The sequence below is a fragment of the Thermoascus crustaceus genome (assembly GCF_041956765.1).
Source record: "Thermoascus crustaceus strain CBS 181.67 unplaced genomic scaffold VTN00scaffold_1, whole genome shotgun sequence".
Lineage (NCBI taxonomy): Eukaryota > Fungi > Ascomycota > Eurotiomycetes > Eurotiales > Thermoascaceae > Thermoascus > Thermoascus crustaceus.
In genome coordinates, this window is record NW_027192527.1 from 6001048 (window position 1) to 6027343 (window position 26296).

Below are 26296 nucleotides of genomic sequence, written 5' to 3' on the forward strand. Positions count from 1 at the left end.
GAAAATAAAGTAGTAGAATCCAGCTTTCCGCCTATCTAATTCGATATTTATGTGCTGATAGCCATGTTGACTCATGTGGAGCAATAGTAACGTAGTAACAATATACCTGATGATGTCAGAAGTCGCGAAAATGTCACTTGGTGCCCACACATCCCCACACTAGAACTTCCAGGGGCGCGCGCCGACGGCGCGATCGAAACTGACGAGGCAACCTTATGCCAATGGCAGTTTTTTGACAGATACAGATGGCGTGACTCGATCTATAGGTAGGGACTTATCTATCTAGAACACGAGGTGAGTCAGGTCAGAGGAATACGAACGGTCTGACGGGATAGATTAGGTAGATACATCTTGAACTCCCCCGCCTGTCACATATTCCGCCGCTCTCGAGGCATGCAGCAGCGAAGCTCTCTAGCTCCATAAACCTCTACTTTATCTAACCAGGAGATGCACCTTTGACACATACACGTACAACCTTGAAACCGTCTTTGTTTTCCGTCTCGAAAGCCCACCTCCGTCTTTACTACCACTGTTACCGCACCGCATCCGACAAATTCCAGATCTACGCCATGTCTCAACCCCGCAAGGGAGGAAGAGGAGGAGGACGAGGAGGAGGAGGTCAATCGCGGGAGGTACAGATCTCCAAGGCCCTGAGTCTCCTCCTGCGCCATGCGGCGGAGAAGGAAGGACTGAAGATGAACACGCAGGGATATGCGAACGTTGCTGATGTGGTATGAACTCTTTTTCCCCTTCCCCCGCTCAATTCTTTTCCAATGGATTGAGAACAGTATATCTGAATCAATTTGTTTTACAGCTCGCCTGGCGAAAACTCAAATCCCTCAAAGTCACCTTCCCCGAGATCCTCGACGCCGTCGCGACCTCGGACAAGAAGCGCTTTGCGCTCCTACACATCCCCTCCGCCGAACAGGCGGATTCGAAAGGCCAAGCCACAACCACTCCCTCAAAAGTAACAGACCGGGAAGACGAAGGCGCCAACGACACCGAGCAGTCCACAACAGTCCTGTCCGCTCCGCCGGTCACACAAGCAGCGCAGGAGAACGCAACCCAACGCGCCCTCTCCGTCGCGACCTCCAAGGAAGACACCGACCCCTCGCATTTCCTGATCCGCGCCACGCAGGGCCACAGTATCAAGAGCGTCGATCCGGCGTCGTTCCTCGAGAGATTGACCCTCTCCGACGAGCCGCAGGCACAACCTTCCGTTCCCGCAACAACCCCATCTACTTCCCTCCCCGACACCGTCGTCCACGGGACCTACCACGCCGCGTGGCCGCTCATCCTGGCCTCCGGCGGACTTAAATGCATGGGTCGGACGCACGTCCATTTCGCTACGGGGCCGTCGTTGGAGTCGGTCCTGGCGCAGAACAAAGGTCGCGGTGATACCGAAGGTGATGGAAAGGGGATAGAAGGCCTGGACAACGGAACCGTGATATCCGGGATGCGGCGCGATGCGCAGGTTTTGATCTACATCAATATCAAGAAGGCGCTTGCTGCGGGGTGTCCGTTCTGGAGGAGTGAGAATGGAGTCATATTGAGTGAGGGGATGGCAATAACTGGAAAAGAGGGTGCAGAGGAGAAAGAGAAGGTCGTCCCGCTCGAATTTTTTGACGTCGTGGTCGAGAGGAAGGCTGGGTTGGGGGTCCTCTGGGAACATGGGAAGGTGGTGCAGGAGCTGCCGCAGGATTTGGCGGGGAGGAGGAATCCGAAGGGGAGGAGAGTCCCTCCTGATGGCGAGAAGGGAAGGGGAAGAAGTAAGTAAATGGGTCATGGAAGGACATGAACAAAAAGGGAACGGAAAAAGAGATATAGAGAGAGGACGTCACGATGATTCGAGATTTTTTTTTTTGTTTTCTTGTGGCATGCTAAAGATCGTTATTGATTGGTGGGGTTTCTACTATTCATTTGCTTCAGTGGATGTACTGTACTTGTACTGGACAATGTTCGTGCGAGGCGTTTAGGCATGGCTGATATGGAAGGGTGAAACGTGAACATCCAGGTGCGCCCTCCACCCCTCTAAAATACCGCTTCTAACTATGACAGGGTATGTATGTCTATATGATCCATATATACAAGATGATATTAACATATCCATCTTGAAAACAACCTTTATATAGACAAATACATATCGAATGGCAAATGGCAAATGGGAAATGGAAAAACACGACCTCACCTCCTGGCCAGCATGAACCCATCAAAGAACCGCTCCAGATCAGCCATGTCATCCAGCTCCCCGATCCACGAGACATACTGGTCCGGCCGCAGGACGACCATGCATCCCCTGACGGGGTCGACGTCGTAGTTCTTGTACGCCTGCCCGTGGCCCTCGTGGTAGCTGTCATCGTCGACGAACACCTTCCAGTAATCCCACCCGACCTCCTTCCGGAACGGGTGGAAGATCTCGTGGAAGTCGTCGAGCAGCTCGACCTCGCGGCGCGGGGAGCAGTGGATGGTCAGCACCTCGATGACCGAGTCGATGGGCGCGTCGGCGGGCGTGTAGCGGTGCAGGAACGAGTCCGGCTTGGCCAGCGCCTCACCCAGGGCCTGGACGCGCGCCTTCTGGGTGGCCTGCTTGACGTCGCCCGCGAACACGACCAGGCGCCAGCGGCCGTTGCTCTTGAGGAGCTCCTGGAACTGCCAGGGGCGCGCGTCGGCCTGGCTGAGGACCTGGAAGCTGGGCATGCGCATCCCGAGCTTGATCACGGATGAGAGGGACTGCTTGCCCACGACCTGGGGCTTCTTGCTGTTGGCGGCGCTCACGTCGCTGCCGTCCCCTTCGCTGGCGGCGTCGCCCGGTTTCGCGACGATCAGGCTCGTGCCGTAGTCGACGGCGATGCCGCTGGCGAACATGTTGCCCTTCTCGAAGGCCTCTTTGAACTCCTGCATGCTGATTCCCTCCTCGTCCATGACGTCCTTGGCGGGACGGCCGGAGAAGAGACGGGAGAAGCGGTGGTCGAAGGCGATCAGGTCCTGCGCGATGCGTCGTCGCTCGGATTGGTATGTCTTGAGGATTGCGGGGTCAGCGACGCCCTTGACCACATTTGCGATCTTCCAGCCGAGGTTGTATGCTTCAGGTTGGAAGGTTAGATTTCAGTCGCAGTATCAAGATGGGACGAGTCTGCTTACTGTCTTGCATGCTGATGTTCATGCCCTGACCCGCCTTCGGGGAGTGAGTCTGCTGAAGTCAGGAAACAAGTTCTGACATTAACTCCCTAGGAACGAAGATGGGACGTACGTGAACAGCATCACCAGCAAGGAAGATACGCTCGTTCTTGGAGAAGCTGGATCCGACTCTCTGTCCGATCTGGTAGGCTGTCCACCAGTCGCAGTACTCGTAGTCAATCTTGTATGGCGCCATGATCTTCTGAGCAGACTTGAGAATCATGTCTGGCGTGATCTTCGAGCGGTCGTGCTTCTTGGGATTAGCTTTCGCTAGACGATCCAGGCAGTATGAGAACGACTTACTTGGCCGCCTCCTTTCTCCGTCCTTGTGAGCTGGATGTACAGCCGAACCAGCTTGTTCTCTCGTGGAATAACCATGACACTGCCGGCGTCTGCGGAGTGAATTGCACAGCGCATGCGGATGTCGGCTAGAGAAACGTTAGCCATTAAGTGCCCTTGAAGTCAACTTCGAGATGCCCAAGCTTACGGAAATCCGTGATTGGGATGATATCCAGGACACCCCTGTCATTCACATGATGCGTCAGTCGTAAAAGTTCGGTGCTCCGACAAGCAAGAAAATGTGACCGCACCAGATATAATCAGTCTGCTCGCCCTCCATCACAAATCCCAACTGGCGCCGGACCCATGAGTGAGCGCCATCGCAGCCGATGAGGTACTTCGCCCTCACGATCTCAGTCAAGCCAGCACGGGGGTTACCCTTGGCGGCATTCAGGAGATCCTCGGTATCATCAGGGGTCAGGTTGCTCCTGAAGAGACCGCTCTGGACAGTGCCATTCTTCGCGGTGCCATTGATGGTTGCTGGAGTGGCCTGCTCCTCTGTCAGGTGTCTGAGGGTGACCTTGACCGGGTAAGCTTCTCTATCGTGGGGATCAGCGTCTTCCAGCTCTAGGGCCTCGGGCATAACACCGCGTTCGACCTGGATGCCTCCGTGCTCCTTGAGACTGTCGAGAAAGAAGCGTTCAATCCGGCCTAAGCGTTGCGGTAAGCAAACACTCTGGACGATCGAAGTGGAAAATACAGCGTCACCTACCCTGGTGCAGGACGACCTGCTGGAAGCGACTGATGCCCGGGATGGTATCCGGGATGCGGTCAGAACGTCTTATCTGTCCATTCTCGTCCGGGTTCTGCGAAAGACGGTCAGGTTGGTATGAGCATGAAGGGAACTCTGCTCCCGGATCGTATGTAGAACATACCCATAGACAGATCTCCAGCATGTGGTTGGCCTCGCGCCATGCTCTGTGTCCAAAGTCAAAGCTGTCGAGGATCTAGATGGTGATTGGGTGACGTCTCAGTCTCATGTTGTCCCGGCAGACCGGGGTCTCTTTTAGCCTGATCGACCGCTTACCTCGAGAGTTCGACATTGGAGCCCGTCCGCTTGGCTGGTTACAAAGTCAGTGCCCTGCGAAGTTTGTAGGTGCTCTGTAGCATGTACAAGGGGACAAGTCTTACCCGGCGAAGACCTTGGTATTTCTCTTGTCGACGATCCGGGTCTTGAGGCCGCAGCGACTCATCCACGTGGCCGCCATCAGGCCCGCGGGGCCAGCGCCCACGATGAGGACATCCACACGAGAGTCTGGCGGTGCGGGGGCCATGGTGGGAGGCAGACAAGGCACCACAAGAGAACCGGGGAAAAGCTCACGAAAGAAAGCAGAAGCGTCTTTTTCGGCTTATGAACAAGGATCTTGCTCGAGAGAGCTATGTACACGGAGACTCCCGCGGAAGCATTGGAGGAGCAGGGCCATTTATCGAGTATCGTCTGGGACAGACTGCGCAAGCAAACACGGGTGAACGGTTCCCGTGGAGACAACAGCAAAAGCAAACTGCCAGTCGACGGAAGCTCGAGGTCCCCGGTGATGTCCCCGTTCAGCTGTCGGATAAGCCAGATGGATCTACGGGCGGCGCTGCCAGGAACCTTAATGGGAATAGGGATGGCAGGTAGACTGGTGCTAGCATTTCTTGGAAGAGCCAGAGCTGCAGGCGTCCTAAGCGCCGCTATACTGTTACGGTGGGCGTCTTCGCATACATGAACAAGTTGTACGGCAGCGTCTATACTGGAGTATGGCATTGCGTGCAACCATGCATACAGGGACGGTAACGCAGGATCTCAAGGAGGCTGTTCCAGGTATATTGCAGCGCATGTTCGAGAGTCGCACAAACCCCTCGGGCTTCAGAGCTATCCCCGCGCGGGGACTCCACGGGGTCGGGCAGAGCATGGCCATTAGGGCTCAGGGCCAACCCTAAGTTACTCCTTCCAGGCCAGGCCGCGCGGGGCAACCAGACGACAGGCTTCGATCCGAAACTGTGGGGTCCAACGGCGCAGTTCTGCACGCGCTCTCTCCACATCATTCGGATCGTGTGAGCTGGACCGCATCCGATGCGCTTACTAGGTACTCACCGGCTCTGCATCCCGGCTCTTTAGTTTGTCATCCACGGCCTGCGTTCCGCTGAATATTGGAAACCTGCAGACATGGCTAAACTAGGCATCGAGGTCCGGGGTCTTGGGTTCTGCAGGACCCTTCCGGATAACCGTGATTTCGAATCAGGTGTCAGCTATTTCCAGCCAGATTCGGCCTCATACATCTTAAACGGCCCTCGAATAAATAAGACAGACAGCTGTACATACATACACAGTCTGCCCCTCCCACCTTCACGTACTGTACATTCCCCGCTCGTGGATTCGTGGTTTTCCTCCAGACCTTCTCTATTCCTCAGCACTTGCTCAATAAACATTACTTTAAGCATTACTTTATTTATTGACCTTTTACATCATACCCAACTTTTCCGTCAAATCTACAGACAAGAGACACGGTAGAGGAGGCACTGTACCATAACCATAACCATGGCGACGCACCGCTTCGATCCCACCTTCACCGAGCGGGTCATCAAGGCCATGGGCCCCAAGACCTCGCCGCGGATGCGCCAGATCATGACGAGCCTGATCCGGCACGTCCACGACTTTGCGCGCGAGAACGAGCTCACGGTCGATGAGTGGATGACCGGCGTGAACTTCATCAATTGGGCCGGCAAGATGAGCGACGCCAAGCGCAACGAGGGCCAGCTCCTCTGCGACGTGATCGGTTTGGAATCGTGAGTGTTTTCTTCAGCCTCCCATAATAGCTACCTAACCTATGCACATATACTAACTCGAACATCTAAACAGGCTGGTCGATGAAATCACCTACAAACTGGCCGAGGACGCCGCCGACGCGCCCACCGCGACCGCCATCCTGGGCCCCTTCTTCCGCGCCGACACCCCACACCGCAAGAACGGCGACAACATAGTGACGGGCGTCGACGACGGCGAGATGGTCTTCATGCAGGGCCGCGTGGTCGACTTCGCGACCAAGAAGCCGCTCGCCGGCGCCGTGGTCGAGGTCTGGGAGGCCTCGACCAACGGGCTGTACGAGCAGCAGGACCCCAACCAGGTCGAGCACAACCTGCGCGGCAAGTTCACGACGGACGAGGAGGGCCGGTACTATCTGTACTGTCTGCGGCCGACGCCATATCCGGTGCCAAATGATGGTACGTTCTATCTTTTACTGTACGATTTTATATTGACGTATCTGTGTTCCTTCTACAGGCCCTGCCGGAAAACTCTTAGAACTCATGGACAGACACCCATTCAGACCAGCTCACATCCATCTTCTTGTAAGGGAGACCAAGACCCATCTTAATTAACCTAATGATCAACCGACGATCCATCTCGCATTGACCTATCATCTTCAACTAAACTAACCATGATCAAACTGCAGGTCACGCACGAAGGCTACCGGCCCCTCACCACGCAGATCTTCGACCGCAAGGACCCGTACCTGGTCAACGACTCCGTGTTCGCCGTCAAGGACTCCCTCATCGTGGACTTTGTTCCTCGAAAAGACGACCCGCAGGCTCAGCTCGAGCTCACCTATGATGTCAAGCTCGTTCCGGACCACGTCAAGACGAACGGAGCATGATTGCTTGATATCTGCGGTTTTTTTTCTCCTTTCTTTCTATCTACTCTTGCATTCATGGTTCATAGTTATATAGCATCACAGTCTATGGCATTACCGACTCCTTCCCTTTCCTTACTCGTAAATAGTATTAGTAGGTACATACATCATGTACATACATGTCTATCGAATGAACCAAAGCGGTCGTCCTCTAAAATTTTCTTTTATCTCTCCGTCTAAGCGTCCTCCCTTCGTTCTAATTTCATTTACTATTTTTAGATAAAAAGAAATGAAAGAAACCTCTAACCTGTTAAGTCAATTGCAACAATCAAGCACCAATAGTGCCCGCAAAATCAGCGATCAACTGCCCAACATGGTCACTGGCCTCGATGCACTGCCAGTGCCCCACCCCTGGCAGAATCTCTAGCTTCTTGTCCTTGCTGCAGATGTTCTCCAAGATGTGCTTGCACCCATCCAGGGGAGCAGACTTGTCCTCGTCTCCTGCGATGATCAGAAAGGGGGCTTTGACGGCGGCGTAGTTAGGCGGGCGCGCCGCTATGACGGCCCTGCAGAGCGACGCATAGCCCATCGAGTTCTGACCCATGATGAGCTCGCGGATGAAGGCCTTCTGCAGGGGGGTGGCGCGGGATCCGGTCGCCTGGTTGGGGATTGTGTCTGCCATTGGTTCCATCCCGGCTGTAGAGACATTAGCACATGTGCATGCTTTTGTTTTCTTGTTCTCTCTGGCGTCTGTGACCTATTGAAGCAAAGGGAAAGAGGGAAGTAAGCGACGGTTCCATACATTCAGACACCACCTGAATCCGCTTCTCGAAGATCGGCACATTGCTAGGCGTCGGATGCACCGGCCCGATCGCAACGGCTGCCAGCACCCTGTCCGGGAACTGCGCCGCCAGATGCGACACTGTCGTCCCGCCCAGCGAGTGCCCAACGACGACCGCCTTCCCAACCTTCAGCTTGTCCAGGACCCCAACCGCGTCCGCAGCGATGGTCTCGATGAACTGCTCGTGGCCCGTGTAAGGGGAGCGTCCGGACCCGTAGGTGTCGAAGGTGATGCAGCGATGCTTGCCCGTCAGGTACGGGAGGATGGGGAAGTAGTAGTTCTGCGACGAGCCAAGGCCGTGGATGCAGATGAAGGTCAGACCGCCGGCGGGCGCGCCCTGGGGGTGCGAGTCTGCATAGTGCAGCTTGCGCTCGTTGACTTCGACGTAGGGCATGGTTGCGTGGCTGTTTTCGACTCAGAAGAGGGCTGTTGTTTATTCCCTGCGGGGGCGAGAGGGGAACCAAAACCAGAAGATCATCCAGGGAAGAGGGGAAGGTACTGGAGGCAGATAGCGGCCATAAGTAAAAGCATATCGCTATCAGTCGCTATTATTCTGTGCAGAATCCGCATATGTAATCCAGACGGCCCGTTGACGTCTTGTCCAGACTGTCCGGACTTTCAGAATTGTTCCCGAGAGCCGGTGCGGAATCGGTCCCCGGCTCTCTCTCTCTCCGCCCCGCGAGACTCGCTCGTGTGTGGAGAAGGCGACCATCCGCATCTCGCTTCGCCCCGGACCTGAACTGGACGAGTCCAGCTGCACCAGCGGCTGTTGCACTACAGCCCCGACTCAAGGCACAAACCAAATAGTGCTGATGACAACATGGTCGTTCCGAAGCTGCTGGCATCCGACACAAGCTCAGCAATACTAGCAGCGTGACGACCCGACGACCATGGCTCGTCAAAAGGTCGCGCCCGAGAACAGAATCCGGGCCGCGCGGGCATGCGAGAACTGCAAGCGGAGGAAGCAGAAGGTATATTCCAGACTTTTTATCTGCTCCATTCACGCCCGCACGCCGGCTGCTAATTCGATCCGGTCCCAGTGTAATGGCACCCGCCCCTGTGACAACTGCTCCAAACGCTCCGTCGAATGCCTCTTCATACAGCCCGTCCCGGCCACCACGCAGCGGCGCCTCAGCCAGAAGAGACGCGACATCCCCAGCCCTGATTGGAACCAGGGCATGGCCTCAGTCTCGACGGAGGGGAGGGATTCGACCGTCTATAACCCCTTTCCACCATCTGTGAGCATGGGCAGCTCCGTGCAGAGCCAGGATGGAGGCACATCCGGCACGGGCATACACCACTCGCCGTCCTCGCAGAACCGGGTATCTGGGGATCCGTTTCCCAACCCGAATGACATTGATGGGCCCCAGCAGAACGTAGGGCAGAGTGGGAGCTCCGAGACAGACGAGGCGGAGATACAGGAGGCGTCGCGCATGCTGAACGACGGCAAGGGGAGGATGTGTAGGTGTCCATTCCAATTATCTCAGCTTCTCAAAGTAGAAGGAGGGTCCTGACAGGAACCTGCGTACAGTATATGTTGGAGATTCGGCGCCGTTGTCATATTTGCAGACCATCAGACAGCTAGTGGGCAGTGTTGTCGGGAACTCCGCGTTCACTGTCGACCCTCAGCGTCATAAGATCCTTGAGGCTTCCGTGTCAACACCTCCAAGGTATCAGCATACATACGCCCTTCCGGATAAAGAGGCCGCATTTTTCCTTGTGGACTCTTTCTTTACCCATGTAAGCTCCGGTTTTTGCTCTGACATGGATGGACACCGAACTTATCTGTCCTGGTGGTAATAGACCAAAGGAATCATGCACATCTTCGACGAGTTTACGTTTAAGCAACGCGTGGACCGGACATATCAGAACCCACTTGCTGCAGAACCGTCGTGGCTTTGCATTTTACATCTGGTATTCGCAAATGGCCTTCAACTCAGGGCTAACAACCCGCATATCTCTGCATCAGAGGCGGCAATCCTCAAAAGGCTAACTTCCGACAAGTTGGAGAGAACTGAGATGTTCTTTCTCACGGCAAAGCATCTCAAAGATTCGGTCTCGGGCTTCGAGGACGGTGACTTCGCTTCGATACAGGCACTGCTATTGATGACGCTGTATATGTTGAGCGCTGCGAAGCGGAACACCGCGTGGGTTTACTTCGGTGGGTTTCTCTCGTTCTTCGGTTGAACTGTTCACGGGTTCTAATGCCTTATCTCAGGAATGGCGGTTCGGCTAGCTTATGCTCTGGGGCTGCATAGAGTAGAAACACAGCTTATTTTCAATGAGTCGGAGAGGGTCTCAAGGTCCGTACCTAGGTACTCATCTCCCTCCCCAACCAGAGTCTCTGGTTCTTCTACTTGGGAAGGAGTATGAGTCTGATGAAAGTTTCCTAATGGTGCAACAGGATGATGCTCTGGAGGAGTCTGTATGTCATGGACCGGTTCCTGTCTGCCTGCTTGGGTCGTCCAACGTCGATACATGACGACGATTGCTCGGATGCCTTATTCGGTAGCAACGAACCTGCAAGGAGTCCATCGCAACCCGACGAAAGCTTCGAGTCGGAAGCTCTTTCCGCTTCTGTGCGGTCCGCCAAGATATTGGGCGTCATACTCAATCGAATATACAGGAAACGAAAGATATCGCTCAAGATCGCGATGGGTATCGCTGTCGATATTCATGTCTGGACTCAGTCGTTACCCGAGCTCCTGAGATGGCATCCGACCCCAACGCCGCATGACGATCCTGCGATAGCTCTCGCCCAGTTGCACCTGTGGCTGATGTATTTCCAAAACATAATCCTCGTCACCCGGCCATTCCTGTTGTTGCACGTCAAGAAGATCATCGATGAGCATCGAGCCAAGTCACGGACATCTCAAGGCAACGCCAGCTCTCCGGCGGAGAGTCGAGTTGCGGAGAACCCACAGCTTATAAAATATTCCACAGCATGTGTTCGCTCAGCCATACATATGATCAGAGCTGTCCAGGCTATACGAGTCAAGGGGTGTCTTCCAAGGCGGAATCCCTTCATCATGTAAGCATCACCCTACAAAGTTTGAACTACGTTGACATGCTGACTTTGTGCTTTGCAAGACACTGGATGTTTACTGCAGGTCTCATAGTCCTGACCAACTCGTTCTTCAATGTCTACGATAATACGGAAAATGACTCCATTGTCCAGATAGCTCTTGCGCTTCATCAGTACTGTGCTGAAACGGACCTCCAGAGCAGACGATACCTGACGATTCTGATGTCATTCCAAAAGACGGTCGCCGAAAGCAGGGCCTCAAGCATGCAGCCATCCAAGGACTTTGGCCGGCAGGATCCCATCGAGAACCTCTTCACCACGGCCCAGCCGGTAGTTACAGACATGGGCTCTAACAGCCACGGGATGATTCCGAACTACGCGGCTACGCCAAATACGAACCCTCCCGTATGGGACTGGATGCCCAAGGCGTCCTCATCGGACGTCATGCAGGACATCACAAGAACGGATGTGAATGGATGTCAGCCTGAGGAGAGCGTCGAGGGTCTTGTGTACCCGGGCGCTGAAGACTTGATCGGACCCGATATCGGCACGATTCATGAGGAGATAATTCATTTTGATGCATTCTGGCCACTCAACCAGAATTCGACGGGTTTCCCGGGCCAGATACCTATGTACGGGACGACAAACTTTACGTGATAAACAAATGCAAAAATCGCAAAAAAAGAAAAGAAACATAGGTTTATATCCACGGAATCTGCACAATTATTTTCCAGACTGCGCGGCAGTGTCCTTGACAAAGTGTCAGCCAGGTCTCAGCTCGAGATGTCTTCTTCATGATACATACCAGATACACCTGATAAAACTTCATCTTCGGGTTGCCGCCATTCTCATCGAAAGCGAACTCCACCCTTCCGGCCCAGGGGACCACGACCTCGTTCCCGCTCGCCCTGAGCATGTACGCAACCTTTCCGTGCAGCATCAGCTCGTTCGGACCGCCGAAGTAGATCTTCTCGGGAGTGTGTTTCCGCGAAGCAACGTGTGTCCAAAGGCCGTGGCGGAGGGTGCGGATTTCTGTTTTTATTTTTGCTTTAGCGATCAGCGGCCCTTTTGACTACATTGATCCAATTACTTGGGTGGACAGTCTGGAGCATCATGGCGGGCGAGTTAAACGTGGAGAAAAGGAACAGGAATGAATGAGAATGAATGGGGTCGGTCTTGTGTTTATCTCTCTGGGGTTTCTTTCGGTGCTTTTCCACTCTTGATATGATGATCGTAAATCATCATCCATCCATTCATCCAAGATACCCCCAATGGCAGCAGTTCGTTTTTGTGTCTTCTTATCGGTGGCATGTCTCATCTCACCTCTTGCTGGAAACGGGTATATATGGCAGATGTACAGTACAATGAAATATGCAAGGCGATATATATGAATGTACGCAATTAATCAAAAATTAAAAAGGGCGGGCACATCTCGACTCCAATGGTATCTTAGGAGCAACATTCCAACAGACCAAAGGGGCAAAAAATAAAAAAAATAAAAAAGAAGAAAACAAATACATACCATCACTCCCCTTCCCAACCTTCGGCCCCATTATCAGCGTCGCATCGGGTGTGAAGCTCGCGACGTACTTGTCATGCGCGTTCGGGTCGTCGCTCGTCGAGTAGAACTCTTCCATGAAGGAGACCATGCCGCGGGCCTTGTCTTCCGATGGGAGCCCCGCGGGGGTGGTGGTGTAGGCGATTTTGTAGGACATTTTTGTTTCCTTCTTTTTCTTTTTATTTTCGTTAGTCGATTGATTGATAGGTAGAGTGATTAGATGATGATTAAAGATTGTAAGGGAGGTAGGTAGGTAGGTACCCTAAAGTACTGTAGCTAGGAGGTATCTATGGCTGGTGATGTTCGGGGTCGAGTGTGGTTTTGGGGGAAAAGGGGGGTGTGGGGGACTTTTGGTTGGGTACTAGATAGGTAGTGTGGATTGCAATGTATATAGGAGGTACGTACCTTATGGATGACTGACTGACTGAATAAATGAATGAATGATATGGATCTTTGGGAATCGCAAAGGTTGAATTAATCAGTAGGTACTCCGAGGACAGCTAGGAGCTAGGGGTGTTAGTTAGCTAGTTGGCACCTAGGTACCTAGGTAGGTAGGTACCTAATCATCGGATCGGATCTGATATAGGTGATATGGATAACGTCCCGGATAAGGTTCAAGGTCTCACCAGGTACTAAACATCAGACCAGTACATACCTTGATTAGCCAATCTATCAGTCGTTTGATTTGATTTCACGATTAATTGTTGATGAGAACAATATCCTGAAAAAAGAGTGAAAATAGCAAAAAGGAAAAAAACCAGACCTCGGGTCCGAAACTACCTCCAAAAGTCGAGCCTCCACAACCCGTCCGTCGGCTTTGTTCCCGTCGGCTACGGGTTCCGAATCCGACCTCGAATCGAACGTCGATGCACCGACTGACTTCCTGACTAGGTAATGATAATGATGTGTTCTGTATGCATGTACAGTACTGTCTGTGCTATACTCCGTATGGAGGGGAGTCTGCTGTTGTCTATCGCAGGCGGACCGACACGAAACTCTTCGTGCTTACGGAATGCTCTTCGACCTGGTACCTTAGGTAAGTAGGTATGTAGGTCCACCACCAGTTATCCATCCATCTGTCTGAATACGGAGAGTACGTTCTCTTATTCAATGAGATAACTCCGGAAGATGTGAAACTATGCGGGCACGCCCTACTCTGTTTTGCTGCACTCAAGGACGTGAAATCAACTCTTGTTCTAGACTTGTTCGTTGCGTCTATCCCGGGAAAAAAACAGAACAGGGTCATTCTATAATCCAGAGGATATCAATTATAACCCTATGTAAGGTAATCAGGCATGTTGCCCGTTCTACCCATTCACCTAAGCCTTGCCATCCTTTCTAGAATCCTCCTCCTCGGCCAGGAAATCCTCCCACGATGGCCGATCCGACCCGTTCGGCCTGCTGGCCCTCACGAACCCGGTGTCAACACCCTCAATCTCCGCAACGGGCCTGACGACCTCGATGTCTGCGCCATACGCCTTGGAGTACCACTTCTCGACGTACGATTCCTTGCCTTCCTCGTTCCCAGGCGCGACAAAGAAATGCGGGAACCGTTGCTTCATGATATTCAGCGTCGTAGCGGAGATGCGGTCCACGCTGTCGTGGTGGCGGAGCTTGAAGAACTCGGGAGGCTGCGCAGCGCGCAGTTTCTCCTGCACGGAGGGGGAGTACTGGCCCACAGCAAAGAGGAGCAGGTCGTAGTGCATCAGGGAGGCCTTGCCGTGGTAGGAGCCGCCTGTTTTGGCTCGGTGGTACAGACCTGTCAGGGCGGCGATGGCGCCCATGCAGCCTGTTCCGTAGTCTGAGATCGGGAACGGTGGGACCACGGGAGTGTTGAGTTTCATAAATTTTCCTTGGGCCCAGGCAACGCCAGTGACCTAGATTAGATTGTCAGTTGAGACAGTAAATCGTGGGGAATAGAACAACATACGCAGTCTGCAATCTGCTGCCATCCGGCACGGCCTGCCCACTCGCCTTCGTAACCGAAGCAGTTCTCATTCACATAGACGATTCCCTTGCCGCGTTTCTCAGCCAATTCGGCGAGTTTCTCAGGCCCGTATCCGAGTTTCTCGAGCGCACCGGGGCGATAGCCATCTACGAAGACGTCTGCGTCCGCTAGCAGCTCTTCAAATTGACGCCGTCCCTCGTGGGTTTTCAGATCGAGGTCGGCCGCCCGCTTGCCCATGTTTCCGTCCACCTGGAAGAAGGGGACATCAGGAAGGTTGGGGCTGGTGATCTTCAGAACGTCTGCGCCATACTCGGCCAGAACACGTGTGATGGTTGGACCAGCGATGATCCGACAAAGCTCGAGGACCTTGATACCTTCAAGGATCTTGCGACCGCCGGTACGAGGGGCTGGGAAAGACGTTGGGGGGAGTTCTCCCTTCAAACGCGTGACCTTCCATGGAGGCTCCTGTACGTTTATCTTTCCCTACAAAGAACATTAGCATGACGTGGGTTCATGTTTATGGTAGGCGGGAGCTTCTTACGTGCTGGGTCTTGATGAAATCTTCATATTTGTATGCAGTCACACCGGCCTGTCTCCTCTCACGATTCATCTCCTCCAGCTCTGCGGCTGTGTACTTTCGTACTCGGTCTTCAATGACCCTGATAATCTCATTGTAATCCGTCAGATCGGGCCGGTGGCCTTCCAGCCCGATCATGTTCAGAGTAGTGGTAGCCTCCAGAGACCCGTGGATGTGAAAGAATTCCCCATCGTTCTTGGTCTCGTAAAGGTTCGCCGACATACGGCGGTAGCCATTCGATTGGGCTGCCAGGAGATCCGTATCTGATACATGTTAATAAATAGATAATTTTAAGTCTAGATAAGGATTAAAAGCGACAAGGATGATAGTTGATGATTTCATCGTGCATCTAAAGGAACGAACCTTTTAATTTCGCTCGGACGCCGGCGTCGAGCTTCCCCAATCCATCCACCTTTGCCATATAGGCCTGAAATCCAAAGCAAGTAGCTCTTTCCAAGCTCACTTTGACTTCCCTCTTCTGCGATCCATATCGGAGATCCGCAATCGCAGCTGCGACAGACCCCTCCACTCCCTTCAATGCGGCGATTGTTTCCGTCTCTTTGAACGGGATCGGCAAGTATATGTCGTTTGCTGCGGAGTAGAACGAAACAGCATCTTTTCTCTCCACAACTTCAGGCGGCAGGCTCAGCCGTTCAGACTGATCGCAGAGGAAGGAAAAGATTCGGCCAGCTTCGCGGACAGGGGAGTACTCCCCTCCGGCATCCAGTTCTGCGACCATGATTGTCAAGGTTCCTTAGGTGTAGGATGGATGTGAAGATGTTAGAGGAGAGAAGAAGTTCAGTTGGCTACACACCAGCAAGACCTATTAGCCCGACCAGCAGCCTGTTTGCCCCGTTCCTTTCCCCGATGGGGCCCATCTGGGTAGCATCGGCAGAATAGATTTCCAGTTCCGGAAGAGACCCTCCGGCAGAAGACGGTTCAGATCTTCAGCATACAGGCGTTAGAGGTTGATGAGATCGAGATCCCCGCGCCGTGTAACCCAAGACCTCGGCGGTCCTGTGGACGCCTGCCTGGATACGCCGTTCGGTTCGTGCATTTGTGATATGCTGCCCGACTCTGTACCTCCCATCGCGCGTGAGCCTTGGTGCTGATGCCCCAAAATCCGACACAAGAGTACGTGCGATTACTTGCCACTCGGTTCAACTCTGCTCATAATTACTTAGCCCATCATAATCCGGTGTCGAGCATAGCATCGCTACCGGTGTAAAGAGGGCCGTCGGATGCTGTCGTCCGATGGAGGGGAAGAGACCAAGTTCACGATCCGACAAGCTTACCAATTCTGATGGGTCAAGCAACGGTCCGATGTCTCCGCTTTTGCGGATATCCGTCAACATCGCACTGGACATCCTCAGCGATATTAATTTTCCGGGGGAAGTTTCAGGTCTTCATACGTAAGCAGAAATACTAACATACTTTCCCCAGATCTAGTCGAATCCGCAAGCTTTGTTTTCCTGGAAGACTTGCAACATTGAAAACTCAATTGCAGCATCCTGAATCTGCTAGATGGCACCTGCAGCCGACACGGGCTGCAGAGTACTGTGTACTGATTAATTCTGAACCATAGAATCGGAATGACCAAGGATTGAGGCTCTTCCGATGCATGTCAGACTCGCTGCTTACTACATGTATGTGCGCACCAACTTCGGAGATGGAAGTCGGAGTATTCTCGGCAGATGCCACAGCCCTCATTCCAGAGTCTCTATGAATGTGACCACTTTTGTTGTAGGAAATCAGAGACAGAAGTGATATTAATTTAATGTTGAAGTCGACTCGACTTTTGTCAACCCACCCTCTAGATCCTCAAAGCTTCTATACCGGTTACCTATTGATCTAAAATTGGAAGAGTGATTTTTTTCTTTGTCTCGCCTCTAAGTTCTCCATCCACTTTATAACATGATGATATTGACATTAGTGTATCCAGAATGCTCTGGAAGAACATATCGGTGCAGCTGCTTAGGTGAATTCAACAGAGTATTCCATGGTGCCTTTTGGTTGGCGCCTCCTATCCCGAGTCACAAGTATTGTTGCTTCCTCGCCTCAAGGTGTCTAGCACCAATAGACCAGAAAACATCTAGTAGAAATGTAGGCGTTGGATCGAAGATCCAAATGGTCACCTTATAGCGAAAATTGTCTCGGTGTCGTTTTCCCAAGCGGATAACGTTATCTCGACCGATATGAGCTGATCCGCGGGGCACACTCAACTGCTCCATGTCGGGCGCTCTCAAGACAAGGTGCCATTGAATCAAATGCCATGACGCTAAAGTCCTTGGGTCTTTAAATTCTGGGGCTAGAGTCTTGCTCAGAAAATGATATAGAGGCGTTACAAAAATAATACGGAGTCCTCTAAGTAGTGAAAATTGGCACTCTTGGAAGAGTGAACAAGAAATTGAAAGATCATCATGTAGATTATCCTTTCTTTATTTTTTTGGTCTATTCCTATTTCTTTTCCTAATAATCATCATAAGCTGTTGTACACAGACAGCGAACTGAACTCTCAGTAGGACCGGCGTCCGGACATTTACCATAAGGTCCTTGACGATACGAGTGTTGTCTATGCCACGGCGACGTCGTATCAAATGACAATGTCTTTCTTTAAAGGGCGGTAGTACTGAAATTAGGCCCCCAGTCTTGGATATTGCATTGCAATATTAGTCGAGAACCAGCAGGCCAATATATGGCAGTGGAATTCTGTCAAAGCTCCCCCTAAAACTTCTCGAAATTGTGGAGGCAAAAATGGCGATTCTTGAAGATATATAAGGGATATTAAGGAGAAAAGCTGGGGGGGGGGTGTTAATAAATCGCCTAGATAGTGCATAAAGGGACGAATTCAAGTTCCCTTTTCTCGTGAAGGACAAGTCACGTAATGAAGAGTAATGTAGCATGTATGAAGGTAGGAACTTCAGAAGCAATAGACTCTCTTGGAATTGCACTACCTAGCCTATATTGAACAGTAATAAAGTGGTAAAGAGATTATTTACTCAACAGCATATTCTAGCCTTGATTTATACGTAAGTCCACCTCTTTTATGGCTAGGAAATTTTCTGGAGCTTCTACCTGATCCTTTGACCATAACCTTTGAACTGCCCTAACAAAGAAATCGGTATATCTCTTTGACAAAGGTGTTTGGGATCCTGGCAGGTCATACGAGACCTTGCGGCCAGTCTGTATGCAAGGGGAGGTCTCACAGTTGTCTAAGACCGCATTATTCAACACGTTATCACCAGTCCACTGGAATACGTGGAGGGAAAGCCACAGTAGTCTGATGAATTCCATTTTTGGCATCAAAAAAAAGATCTAACATCTTTTTTTCGTGAAATTACCTAGGTACAGTAAATACTGTCGATAAGAAAGCGGTACGGTAATACACTAAAAAGAAGCATGTACCATGTGCCGGCAGCTAATTGGATTGAATATGACCTGCATAATTAGTCGAGTTTCATTCAAACATTATATTTTGCACATTACGCAATCAGAAGTAGAACAAATATTAGAAGAGCAAAACTATGTCTATATATGATCATTCTCCCTAGAGTGAAACGGCTTGCATAACTGGATTCCTCTAATTGAGGTCATTATCGCATAGCAGGCAAAATTTAAGGGAAAAGGGGGATGGTTTTAAAGAGATACGTTTCTAAGTAGACAAATTGGATGTCCACCTGTTTAAATTGAGACAGATTAACGCAATTACCGCGTATAGACTTGAATATAAGTGCACCACGCACAGGCAAATAGCTTACGACAAACGTATTTGATCACTATGATAAATAGCCATTGTTGGCTAGGCAACATTGCACAGGATAATAGTGTTGGCAATTGAAAGCGGGATAAGCTCCATGCGAGTGCAAGTGCTGGAGTCTTGTTATTCGACAAAGTCAAGAAGCGTTGTGAGCTGTACGTGGGTCCCGGAGTCGGAGGGATGGTCCCCGAAAACTCCAGGATATGTCGAAAATATCAGGAAGTGGTAAGCTTCTGGTCTTAGCAGCAAAGGGCCAGAAGCCTCACAATGTCGTGCATATCTACAGCAGGTACCTGCTGGCAACATGTGGAGAATACTATGAGGTGATCGAGGCCACCAAGCCGATTTGGCCAAGGAGATCTTGGGTGAATACTAAGGCTTCAAGTATCGTAACAGAATGACATGGTAACATTGTTACTCCTGGAGACAGATGACCCTGCTCAAGTTACCGGGAACTAAAGAAGCATGTATTGACTTATATAAATTTGAAGAGGAGATCGGGAACCACGCATAATGCTGACTCCAGGTTAAAAAAAAACCAGAAGAAAAATCTACAAAATTCGGGATTGCAGAATTACTGAAGCCATTGTAATGATTTCCCAAGTTCCCGCTCTACATTCCACAGGAAACTTGAGACTCGTTTCAGGACCGTATGTACGGAGTAAAACTCTACATATGGAGTTCAAGTTCACCCTGCGAGACTGTGCTTCGGATGGAGTGAACTGGCCAGAAGCAGGTCCACCTTCTAGAATAATCCTTACGACGCGTCCCTTGCTGTTAGCAGCCACGTTGACAGCCACCTCAGCATCCGGTCTCTGCAGATCCAAAGACCAAATCTGCACTTGACCCCACAAACGTGATTGAACTATTTGAGACTAGAAATGAATTTCAGAGTCGGTCAGGCACACAGAATACGTCAAGGAACAAGGGACCGCATCTGTTCCAGACCGCAAGTTCGCAGCTATGTAGGTACAACTCAGGGACTAAAGTTAGTGTCAAGTTAGGATAGCACTAGCACATGGGAAATATCCCACTTCCCTACAAACCGACGCAACGGTTGAGCTTCCCCGGTATCCGGTCCACCGGGAATTTCGCGCTACACAATAATATGGTCTCCAAGGCCCAGGACTCGGGCAGCATTGCAGCAGTCAAGTTGCGGTGATGCATTATTATGCACAGGCGCTAATGTACGGCGGAGAGCGGGATATGGAGTTCCGCAGGACCGTACTCCATACCATCCCCTCAACGTCCTATGTTCCGATTGGGTTCCGAGTTTTGGAGGAATTTTGCGAGGTTGGGGATGGTATGGGCTCGCTTAAGGGGATGTATTGATGTTACAAGTAGTGTTACGAAGTTCAACCTCGAGGTCCCCTACATATGTTGCGTAAAAAAACCCTTAAAATTAAGGGGCTCTTGACTACTAAAGTCTTAGCTAGGCTGCTAATGACAGCTAACCAAGTGATCAAGACTTCTTAACTTCTTGCGTCGACCTGTATGATCTGCAAAGCTCATCCGAATGGCTGTCACTAGGCGGAAGGTACTGTAACTTCGTATAATTATTACACTGATCATGAAACCGATCGCACCAGACTTAGCCGCGCGGCTTGCACCTTTCGCGCTTATCGTGTTTCTCAGCTTCTAGTTGGAAAGTCCAACCTGCGCGAGCTTATGATAAGGGGATACTTGACTAAGCAGTGTTCTGCACAACCGTTGTATGAGTTTGTGGGATGATGCAAATCATCAAAGTCAAAAGAAGGCTGGCATGCGTGAATTTTCGCATAACGCAAGGTATTGGCTTGGCGAAAAAGCACTGCCACCGCGCACACCGTTCTCGTATATGAGGAACTTTCCCTCCCTATCCGATTTCCAAAAAATCTTCGCAACGTTATTGAATTGCTTCCCATGAAGCAAGAGAATATCATTCTCTTAAGGAGTAAAACGCCCCACCTGTCTCTGACAGCGGGAATGAAGTCTCCATTTTCTTTGCTCTCCGTGCCTCTACTCTGCGCAAGTTCAGACCTGAGAAGCGCGGGTTGATTGATTCCTTCGCGACACCATATGCACCATAATAATGATTGTAGCTCCGGAGCACAAGATGTCGGAGCTGCGGGTTGTTCCAGAGATCCAGCTGGACAGGCCTTCATCTCCATCTGGTTCCCATTCAGGGGACGAAGTCGAAGACAAGCGGGATGCTGGTAATTCCGATCCTGCATTGTGGGGGTCGTTTTAGGAAGTACTGAAAGCTGACAGATCAAGCAGTCACAGGACCCGATACTACTGAACAGAAAGACAGATTTGCTGATCGGTCAGACAAGTCTGTCGCGTCCTCTCCACTAGTGTCGGCGCAGAATTCGGTTGACGCATTCGCCGCTCTCCGCAACCATGAACTTCTGCTGGATAGCAGGCCTTCTTCAATCCACGATGTTTCTCCTCGGCTCCTTGCTTCTCCTGGATCCCAACGCAGACGATCAGCTGCGACTGAAGATGGGGCTAAAATTGGCCATGACACATCCTACGAGAACCATCGTCCATCACACGAAAGTCGGAGCAGCGGTATCGATTTTGACTTTCTGGAAGATGCTATCATGTATCGCCATTCCGAGGACGCCGGTCCTAGTCCTATCACCGCCGAAAATGAGAAAACCGGGAACGCGTTGACCGATGTACATAATAGTCCATCGAATCGTACGGAGTCCACCCGCTTCAGTTTCTTTTCGTCGAAGCTTGATTCAGCTATCCACGCCACCAATATCGAAGGTCTAGTGCCGCCGAATGAGTCTCTTCGTGATCTTTTTGACACAGGAGACCACGAGGGTGTGTGGTGGCTTGACGCTACTGATCCCACCGATGAGGATATTGACGTGCTCTCCAAGGCGTTTTCAATCCACCCGTTGACGTCGGAGGATATCAAGACCAGAGAGACGCGCGAGAAGATAGAGCTGTTCAAAGACTACTATTTCCTCTCGTTCTGCATGCCTCAGCGACCAGACAAGACAAACAATTACATTCTGCCCGCGGTCAATCTGTATGCGGTTGTGTTCCGCGAAGGGGTTCTCAGCTTTACGTTCTGCAAGAACCCGCATGCCTCAAATGTGCTTAGCCGGATCAGCGGCCTACGAAATCAATTGGCTCTAACCAGTGACTGGATTTGCTATGCTTTGATGTAAGGCTCTAATGCCCCAGGATAGAGCGTAAGAGGTTTTGTGCTGACGGATCTCAGCGACGATATTGTCGACGGATTTGCCCCCTTGATCCAGCAGATCGAACAAGAGATCAGTATCATAGAAGACAGCTTCTCCTTAGCGCGCGCAGACGACATAGGTCCGGTCCTCCAGCAGATCTACGGATGCCGCAGGAAGATCGTCGCTATCCGGCGCCTCCTGGATGGCAAAATCGATGTTATCAAGAGCTTTGCCAGGCATTGCAACGAACATTTTTCCGTCACTGCATACAACAAAATCGCCCTCTACTTCGGCGACATCCTGGATCATGTCACGACCATGGTGTCCAACCTGGTCCATTTTGAGAAGATGCTGTCGCGCTCGCATTCGAACTATCTGGCACAGCTCTCCGTTGACTCCGGCGTAGCGGGGACCAGGACCATTGAGGCTCTGAGCAAGCTCACATTCATCGCGACGATTCTGGTACCGTTGAATATCCTCTGCAGCTTGTTTGGCATGAATATCCCCATTCCGGGCAAGGATACGAACGGGTTGGATTGGTGGTTTGGTATCTTGGGAGGGATTTTGGCTGTCATTGTGGTGTGCTTGCTTGTGGCGAAGAGGATGAAGATCATATGAACCGCATCACAGTGTTCCGTCGTTCCTGCTTCTAAGGACATTATTATACCCCTGCGCAGATTACTACGATTATGTATACGGTCTTTCTGTATTTGATGAGCCTTGGGAGACTATGGCCTCAGGACCTGGAAATTTTGAAGCTTATAATAATGGGACTGGAATTGGAGCTTGAGGATTATGAAACGTACACGGTCCGTTTTCTGTTTTCGTTTTCAGTGGGGTGATTGTTGTATAACCCATATGGGTATAGATCAATGGACGTTGTGGAAGCAATCGAGATTATCACAACTTGGCCTTATCAGTAAGCGCTATTGTGCGCCTAGTATCCCATGCCAAGAACGAATTGATTAGGGCTGAGTATGAAATACCTAGTAAATGGTTCGAAATACTGAAACTGAACTGTAAAGATGATGTGAGCAGCAGCGTCCACACAGATGTCTCATAGAGCCCTCGTGAGACAGACGCTGAGGGATATCCACGAAACAACAGGAATCATGAAATCCCTCTGGAACCGGAACCAGATCCACCCTGCTATAAATGGGAGGCAGGCGATTCTAGAGTCAGCCCTGGGGCTCTCGATGCAGCCACGAGCGCCGGACCCTTTTGCTGGTTCGCCCATCCGAGACAGGAAAGGACGCTGAAAGAGTAATACGATACGCGCCTTGACGTCAGGAAATACGGTGCAGGAGAACCATCAAGTCGGGCGGGGCAGGAGGTGGCTAATGTGATCTAAGGTGATCCTCCCGCTCTCCGATGGAGCGCAGCCAAGTGAGTTTGGCGAGGGCCGCACGCGTCGAGCAAACGAAGGGTCTGCGGGGAGAGAGGGTCCACGTGCCGCAACGGACGGATGATAAGACCTCCGATGGATAGGGTTTAGCCGTTGCTGGGAGGACGCACACAAACTTTCCAAGATATCGAGGAAAGAGGGGTCGGAGACGCGGGGGCCTCAGGTTATGCCGACGCGATCTACCGGTATATCTCTGAACGTTGAGATAGGGATTTGGTAAAGGCGGCGCATGCTTGTTGTTGCAGCCGCGTTGACCGCAGTCGCCGTGGAAGCAGAAACATGCCAACAGGCCCAAATTCCAATAGTTCGTCGTGCGATAAAGTGGACTGGAGAGTACTCGGGGAGGACAGGATATGCGCACCGCCAGGCGGAGCTCGGGAGCTCCCGGGCGTCGGCTGCAGCGCCTTCCCCCACTGCGTCGCACGACGGACAGCTTCCATCTCCGTCGATGCGCCGGCCAATCAAGGCAGGCACGCGCCAGCGCGGGCTTCTGGTGCCTTCGGTCGCGTCCAGCGTCAGGACTCCGTCAGGTTCGTATGATCGTATCACGCTTACAGCCCTGATGCATCACCGCCTCGACGGTTCGTAAAGCTTACTGTAAAGTCTGAAGCTGGCGTAACGGCCTCACACCGACTGGCCGTAAACTTACTGACTTGTACCTTCCCATACGTACGTCCTGCGGGCGATCAGGCAGGTCAGCCCTCGCTTCCTTCGACAGCACCGCCCTGCAGCTTGCTACTTCTACTCCCCTTTCTCTCCCTCTCTCCCATCTACTACTCTCCATCTAAACAAACAGACATCGTGCCCCTTGAGCTTCGATACTTTTTGGTCCTTTTATCTAATCAGACAATCCTCTGTGGTCTGTCTGTTCCGCATTCGTGCTTATCTCCCTCCCGAGCGTGTCGCATTGCGTCGCTACCAGGTAGCTGCCCGTCCGCCACGGCCAGCTCGTCCCAGCACCGTGTCAACAAGCTCGCCCAACCGTGGATAGTCGCCCCCGTGTGACGTGAGTACAGCTTTCGCCTTAGTGTTTTCCTTCGATTAATCCTCTCTGCATATATCCTGTATCCCCGTGCAACTCCTGTCATGTCTCCTTATCGAGCTTCCGTGTTATCTTCGTGTGAGGCCGGTATTCTGACTCATGCGATAACAGTTCGTCCATCAAGCGTCCATCAAGTCGACGATCATGGCTCCCCAGACCACCACCTCCAGCATGGGAATAGCCCTTGCTGGCAAGACGGCCTCCGTTGACATCCCAAAGCCTCGCGGCGCTGGCTTCGGTCCTGGCGCTCGTCGGGACACTCGCTCTGGACAGCCGGGCATGCTTCCAACACCTCCCAACTCCATCTCCCCATCTCTACCACCCCAGGGTTTTAAGCACCAGCGCCTCAACCTCCCCGAGTCGCCTCCTAACGCTCCACTACATGTCGAGTCCGATATCGACCTCCAAGATGCGGTCGAACATGCGAAGAGCCAGGACCAGCCGCAGCATGGTTCGCTGCGATCCGTGCTGAACGGCTTGGACAGCACCGGTGCGATCACACCTGGCATGCTTGCCAAACATCACCTTCCCGACATTCTCCTCAATCACGGCCCGCTGGCGATCCGTCACATCATGGGCTATCTTACAACCTCAGTTCCAGGCTTCTCTGGAATTCCTCCAGCCAAGGCACGCAGACTTGTCGTCAGCGCTCTGGAAGGCAGAGGTAGCGGCGGTGAAGGGGGAGGAGTTGATGGTGATGTGATCTTCGAGAAGGTCGGATGGGGCCGCTGGGATGCCCGTCGACGCGGCCAGCCTGCCCGGGACCGCCACACCACCAACTCTCCTCCGTCGAGCGTACCAAACTCGTACCGGCGGGGTATGCGAATTCCGAATGACTCTTCGTGGACCAGGGAGAATGCTCCCCATTACGGGACCAGCATGACCGGCGAGTCCGCCATCTTTTCGCACTCCGAAGCGGAGTACGGTGAAAATGAGGACGTCACGATGCTCGAACACGAAGCGGACAAAATGTCTCTTGATGGAGACATGCGCGATTACTGCTCATCTTCTGAGGCCCCAGATGACGACGGTGTTGATGAGGAATGGGACGATGCAGACGTCACAGACGAGGAGGATTGGGCGCAGATCGGAGCAGCCGCTCTCAGAGCCAGATCTCTTAACTCTGGGGGCATTGTACATGGTAACAATCTCGCTGTACATTCAAAGCAACTGCCTTACCAGCGGAGTGGCGGCGGGCCTGCCTCGTCCGCGTTGGCTAAATCGGTACCAGGTCGCATTCCTATTCAACATATTGGATTCACTTTTCCGGATGGCGTTGGTGATATGGAGGAGCGCGCAGCTGTTGAGGCACTTCTACGACTAGGGTCCATGTAATATCATTTTCATCGGCCAGGGCGTTTTCTCTTCGGAAACAGCAGACATTCTTTCTGTTTTGTCTACGCGGGCCTGGATCGGAGATGTTTCTTTTCTTTCTCAACATGAGATGCGATTGATATTTCGACTGCTTGTCAGGCCCGTGAAAATACGCTCGCTCAACGGACCGGAATGATTTTACTGGGATTGGGACTGGGATCGTTTGGGACTTGGATACCTGCCTCTGTTAGGCATCACGGCGTTGTTCTTTTTTTTGCACCGGTTATTACATCCGTATTGGGATTCTTATGGGTTTCTTGTCACGACGGCCTTGAGCCTGCGCAGAAGCAAGCGCCGAATGCTCGGCCGGAAACTCGTTTGTCTTTCTGAGACGTTCGAATACCCCCCTCACTGTGATTTATGCAGTTATTATGTTGTTCTTGCCCATATAATTGGTGTACTCTCTTCTTACTGTCGATTTTCGGCCAGCGTCGACTACTGATCCGTTGGATTTGGATAC

The 26296-nt window shown here is 51.9% G+C and overlaps 11 protein-coding genes across 11 annotated transcripts; 7 read left to right on the forward strand and 4 right to left on the reverse strand.

The window, feature by feature from the left end:
* Positions 1 to 569: 569 nt before the first annotated feature.
* On the forward strand, positions 570 to 1777 carry VTN00DRAFT_2175 (uncharacterized protein; the record flags this gene model as incomplete). The annotated part of the gene is made up of 2 exons (XM_069428364.1): positions 570 to 731; positions 815 to 1777. 2 exons carry the CDS (start codon positions 570 to 572, stop codon positions 1775 to 1777), a joined length of 1125 nt encoding a protein of 374 aa, XP_069292877.1.
* A 407-nt stretch (positions 1778 to 2184) lies between these two features.
* Positions 2185 to 4790, reverse strand: VTN00DRAFT_2176 (uncharacterized protein; the record flags this gene model as incomplete). Its single annotated transcript, XM_069428365.1, has 10 exons — positions 2185 to 3083; positions 3142 to 3190; positions 3251 to 3427; positions 3481 to 3605; positions 3665 to 3699; positions 3768 to 4167; positions 4229 to 4322; positions 4392 to 4463; positions 4544 to 4577; positions 4648 to 4790. The coding sequence occupies 10 exons, from the start codon at positions 4788 to 4790 to the stop codon at positions 2185 to 2187; spliced, it is 2028 nt and encodes a 675-aa protein (XP_069292878.1).
* A 77-nt stretch (positions 4791 to 4867) lies between these two features.
* VTN00DRAFT_2177 (uncharacterized protein) lies at positions 4868 to 5439 on the forward strand (the record flags this gene model as incomplete). Its single annotated transcript, XM_069428366.1, has 2 exons — positions 4868 to 5129; positions 5285 to 5439. The coding sequence occupies 2 exons, from the start codon at positions 4868 to 4870 to the stop codon at positions 5437 to 5439; spliced, it is 417 nt and encodes a 138-aa protein (XP_069292879.1).
* Positions 5440 to 6037: 598 nt separating this feature from the next.
* VTN00DRAFT_2178 (uncharacterized protein) lies at positions 6038 to 7151 on the forward strand (the record flags this gene model as incomplete). Its single annotated transcript, XM_069428367.1, has 4 exons — positions 6038 to 6285; positions 6359 to 6720; positions 6779 to 6846; positions 6951 to 7151. 4 exons carry the CDS (start codon positions 6038 to 6040, stop codon positions 7149 to 7151), a joined length of 879 nt encoding a protein of 292 aa, XP_069292880.1.
* A 304-nt stretch (positions 7152 to 7455) lies between these two features.
* On the reverse strand, positions 7456 to 8362 carry VTN00DRAFT_2179 (uncharacterized protein; the record flags this gene model as incomplete). The annotated part of the gene is made up of 2 exons (XM_069428368.1): positions 7456 to 7823; positions 7930 to 8362. 2 exons carry the CDS (start codon positions 8360 to 8362, stop codon positions 7456 to 7458), a joined length of 801 nt encoding a protein of 266 aa, XP_069292881.1.
* A 496-nt stretch (positions 8363 to 8858) lies between these two features.
* On the forward strand, positions 8859 to 11650 carry VTN00DRAFT_2180 (uncharacterized protein; the record flags this gene model as incomplete). Its single annotated transcript, XM_069428370.1, has 7 exons — positions 8859 to 8939; positions 9009 to 9429; positions 9500 to 9708; positions 9772 to 10129; positions 10187 to 10271; positions 10373 to 10999; positions 11059 to 11650. The coding sequence occupies 7 exons, from the start codon at positions 8859 to 8861 to the stop codon at positions 11648 to 11650; spliced, it is 2373 nt and encodes a 790-aa protein (XP_069292882.1).
* A 66-nt stretch (positions 11651 to 11716) lies between these two features.
* On the reverse strand, positions 11717 to 12708 carry VTN00DRAFT_2181 (uncharacterized protein; the record flags this gene model as incomplete). The annotated part of the gene is made up of 3 exons (XM_069428371.1): positions 11717 to 11743; positions 11799 to 12025; positions 12516 to 12708. The coding sequence occupies 3 exons, from the start codon at positions 12706 to 12708 to the stop codon at positions 11717 to 11719; spliced, it is 447 nt and encodes a 148-aa protein (XP_069292883.1).
* A 1162-nt stretch (positions 12709 to 13870) lies between these two features.
* Positions 13871 to 15815, reverse strand: VTN00DRAFT_2182 (uncharacterized protein; the record flags this gene model as incomplete). Its single annotated transcript, XM_069428372.1, has 4 exons — positions 13871 to 14428; positions 14482 to 14982; positions 15041 to 15339; positions 15440 to 15815. 4 exons carry the CDS (start codon positions 15813 to 15815, stop codon positions 13871 to 13873), a joined length of 1734 nt encoding a protein of 577 aa, XP_069292884.1.
* Positions 15816 to 20904: 5089 nt separating this feature from the next.
* Positions 20905 to 22633, forward strand: VTN00DRAFT_2183 (uncharacterized protein; the record flags this gene model as incomplete). Its single annotated transcript, XM_069428373.1, has 3 exons — positions 20905 to 21028; positions 21093 to 21996; positions 22054 to 22633. The coding sequence occupies 3 exons, from the start codon at positions 20905 to 20907 to the stop codon at positions 22631 to 22633; spliced, it is 1608 nt and encodes a 535-aa protein (XP_069292885.1).
* A 434-nt stretch (positions 22634 to 23067) lies between these two features.
* VTN00DRAFT_2184 (uncharacterized protein) lies at positions 23068 to 24009 on the forward strand (the record flags this gene model as incomplete). The annotated part of the gene is made up of 2 exons (XM_069428374.1): positions 23068 to 23242; positions 23666 to 24009. 2 exons carry the CDS (start codon positions 23068 to 23070, stop codon positions 24007 to 24009), a joined length of 519 nt encoding a protein of 172 aa, XP_069292886.1.
* A 597-nt stretch (positions 24010 to 24606) lies between these two features.
* Positions 24607 to 25797, forward strand: VTN00DRAFT_2185 (uncharacterized protein; the record flags this gene model as incomplete). Its single annotated transcript, XM_069428375.1, has 1 exon — positions 24607 to 25797. The coding sequence occupies one exon, from the start codon at positions 24607 to 24609 to the stop codon at positions 25795 to 25797; it is 1191 nt and encodes a 396-aa protein (XP_069292887.1).
* Positions 25798 to 26296: the final 499 nt, after the last annotated feature.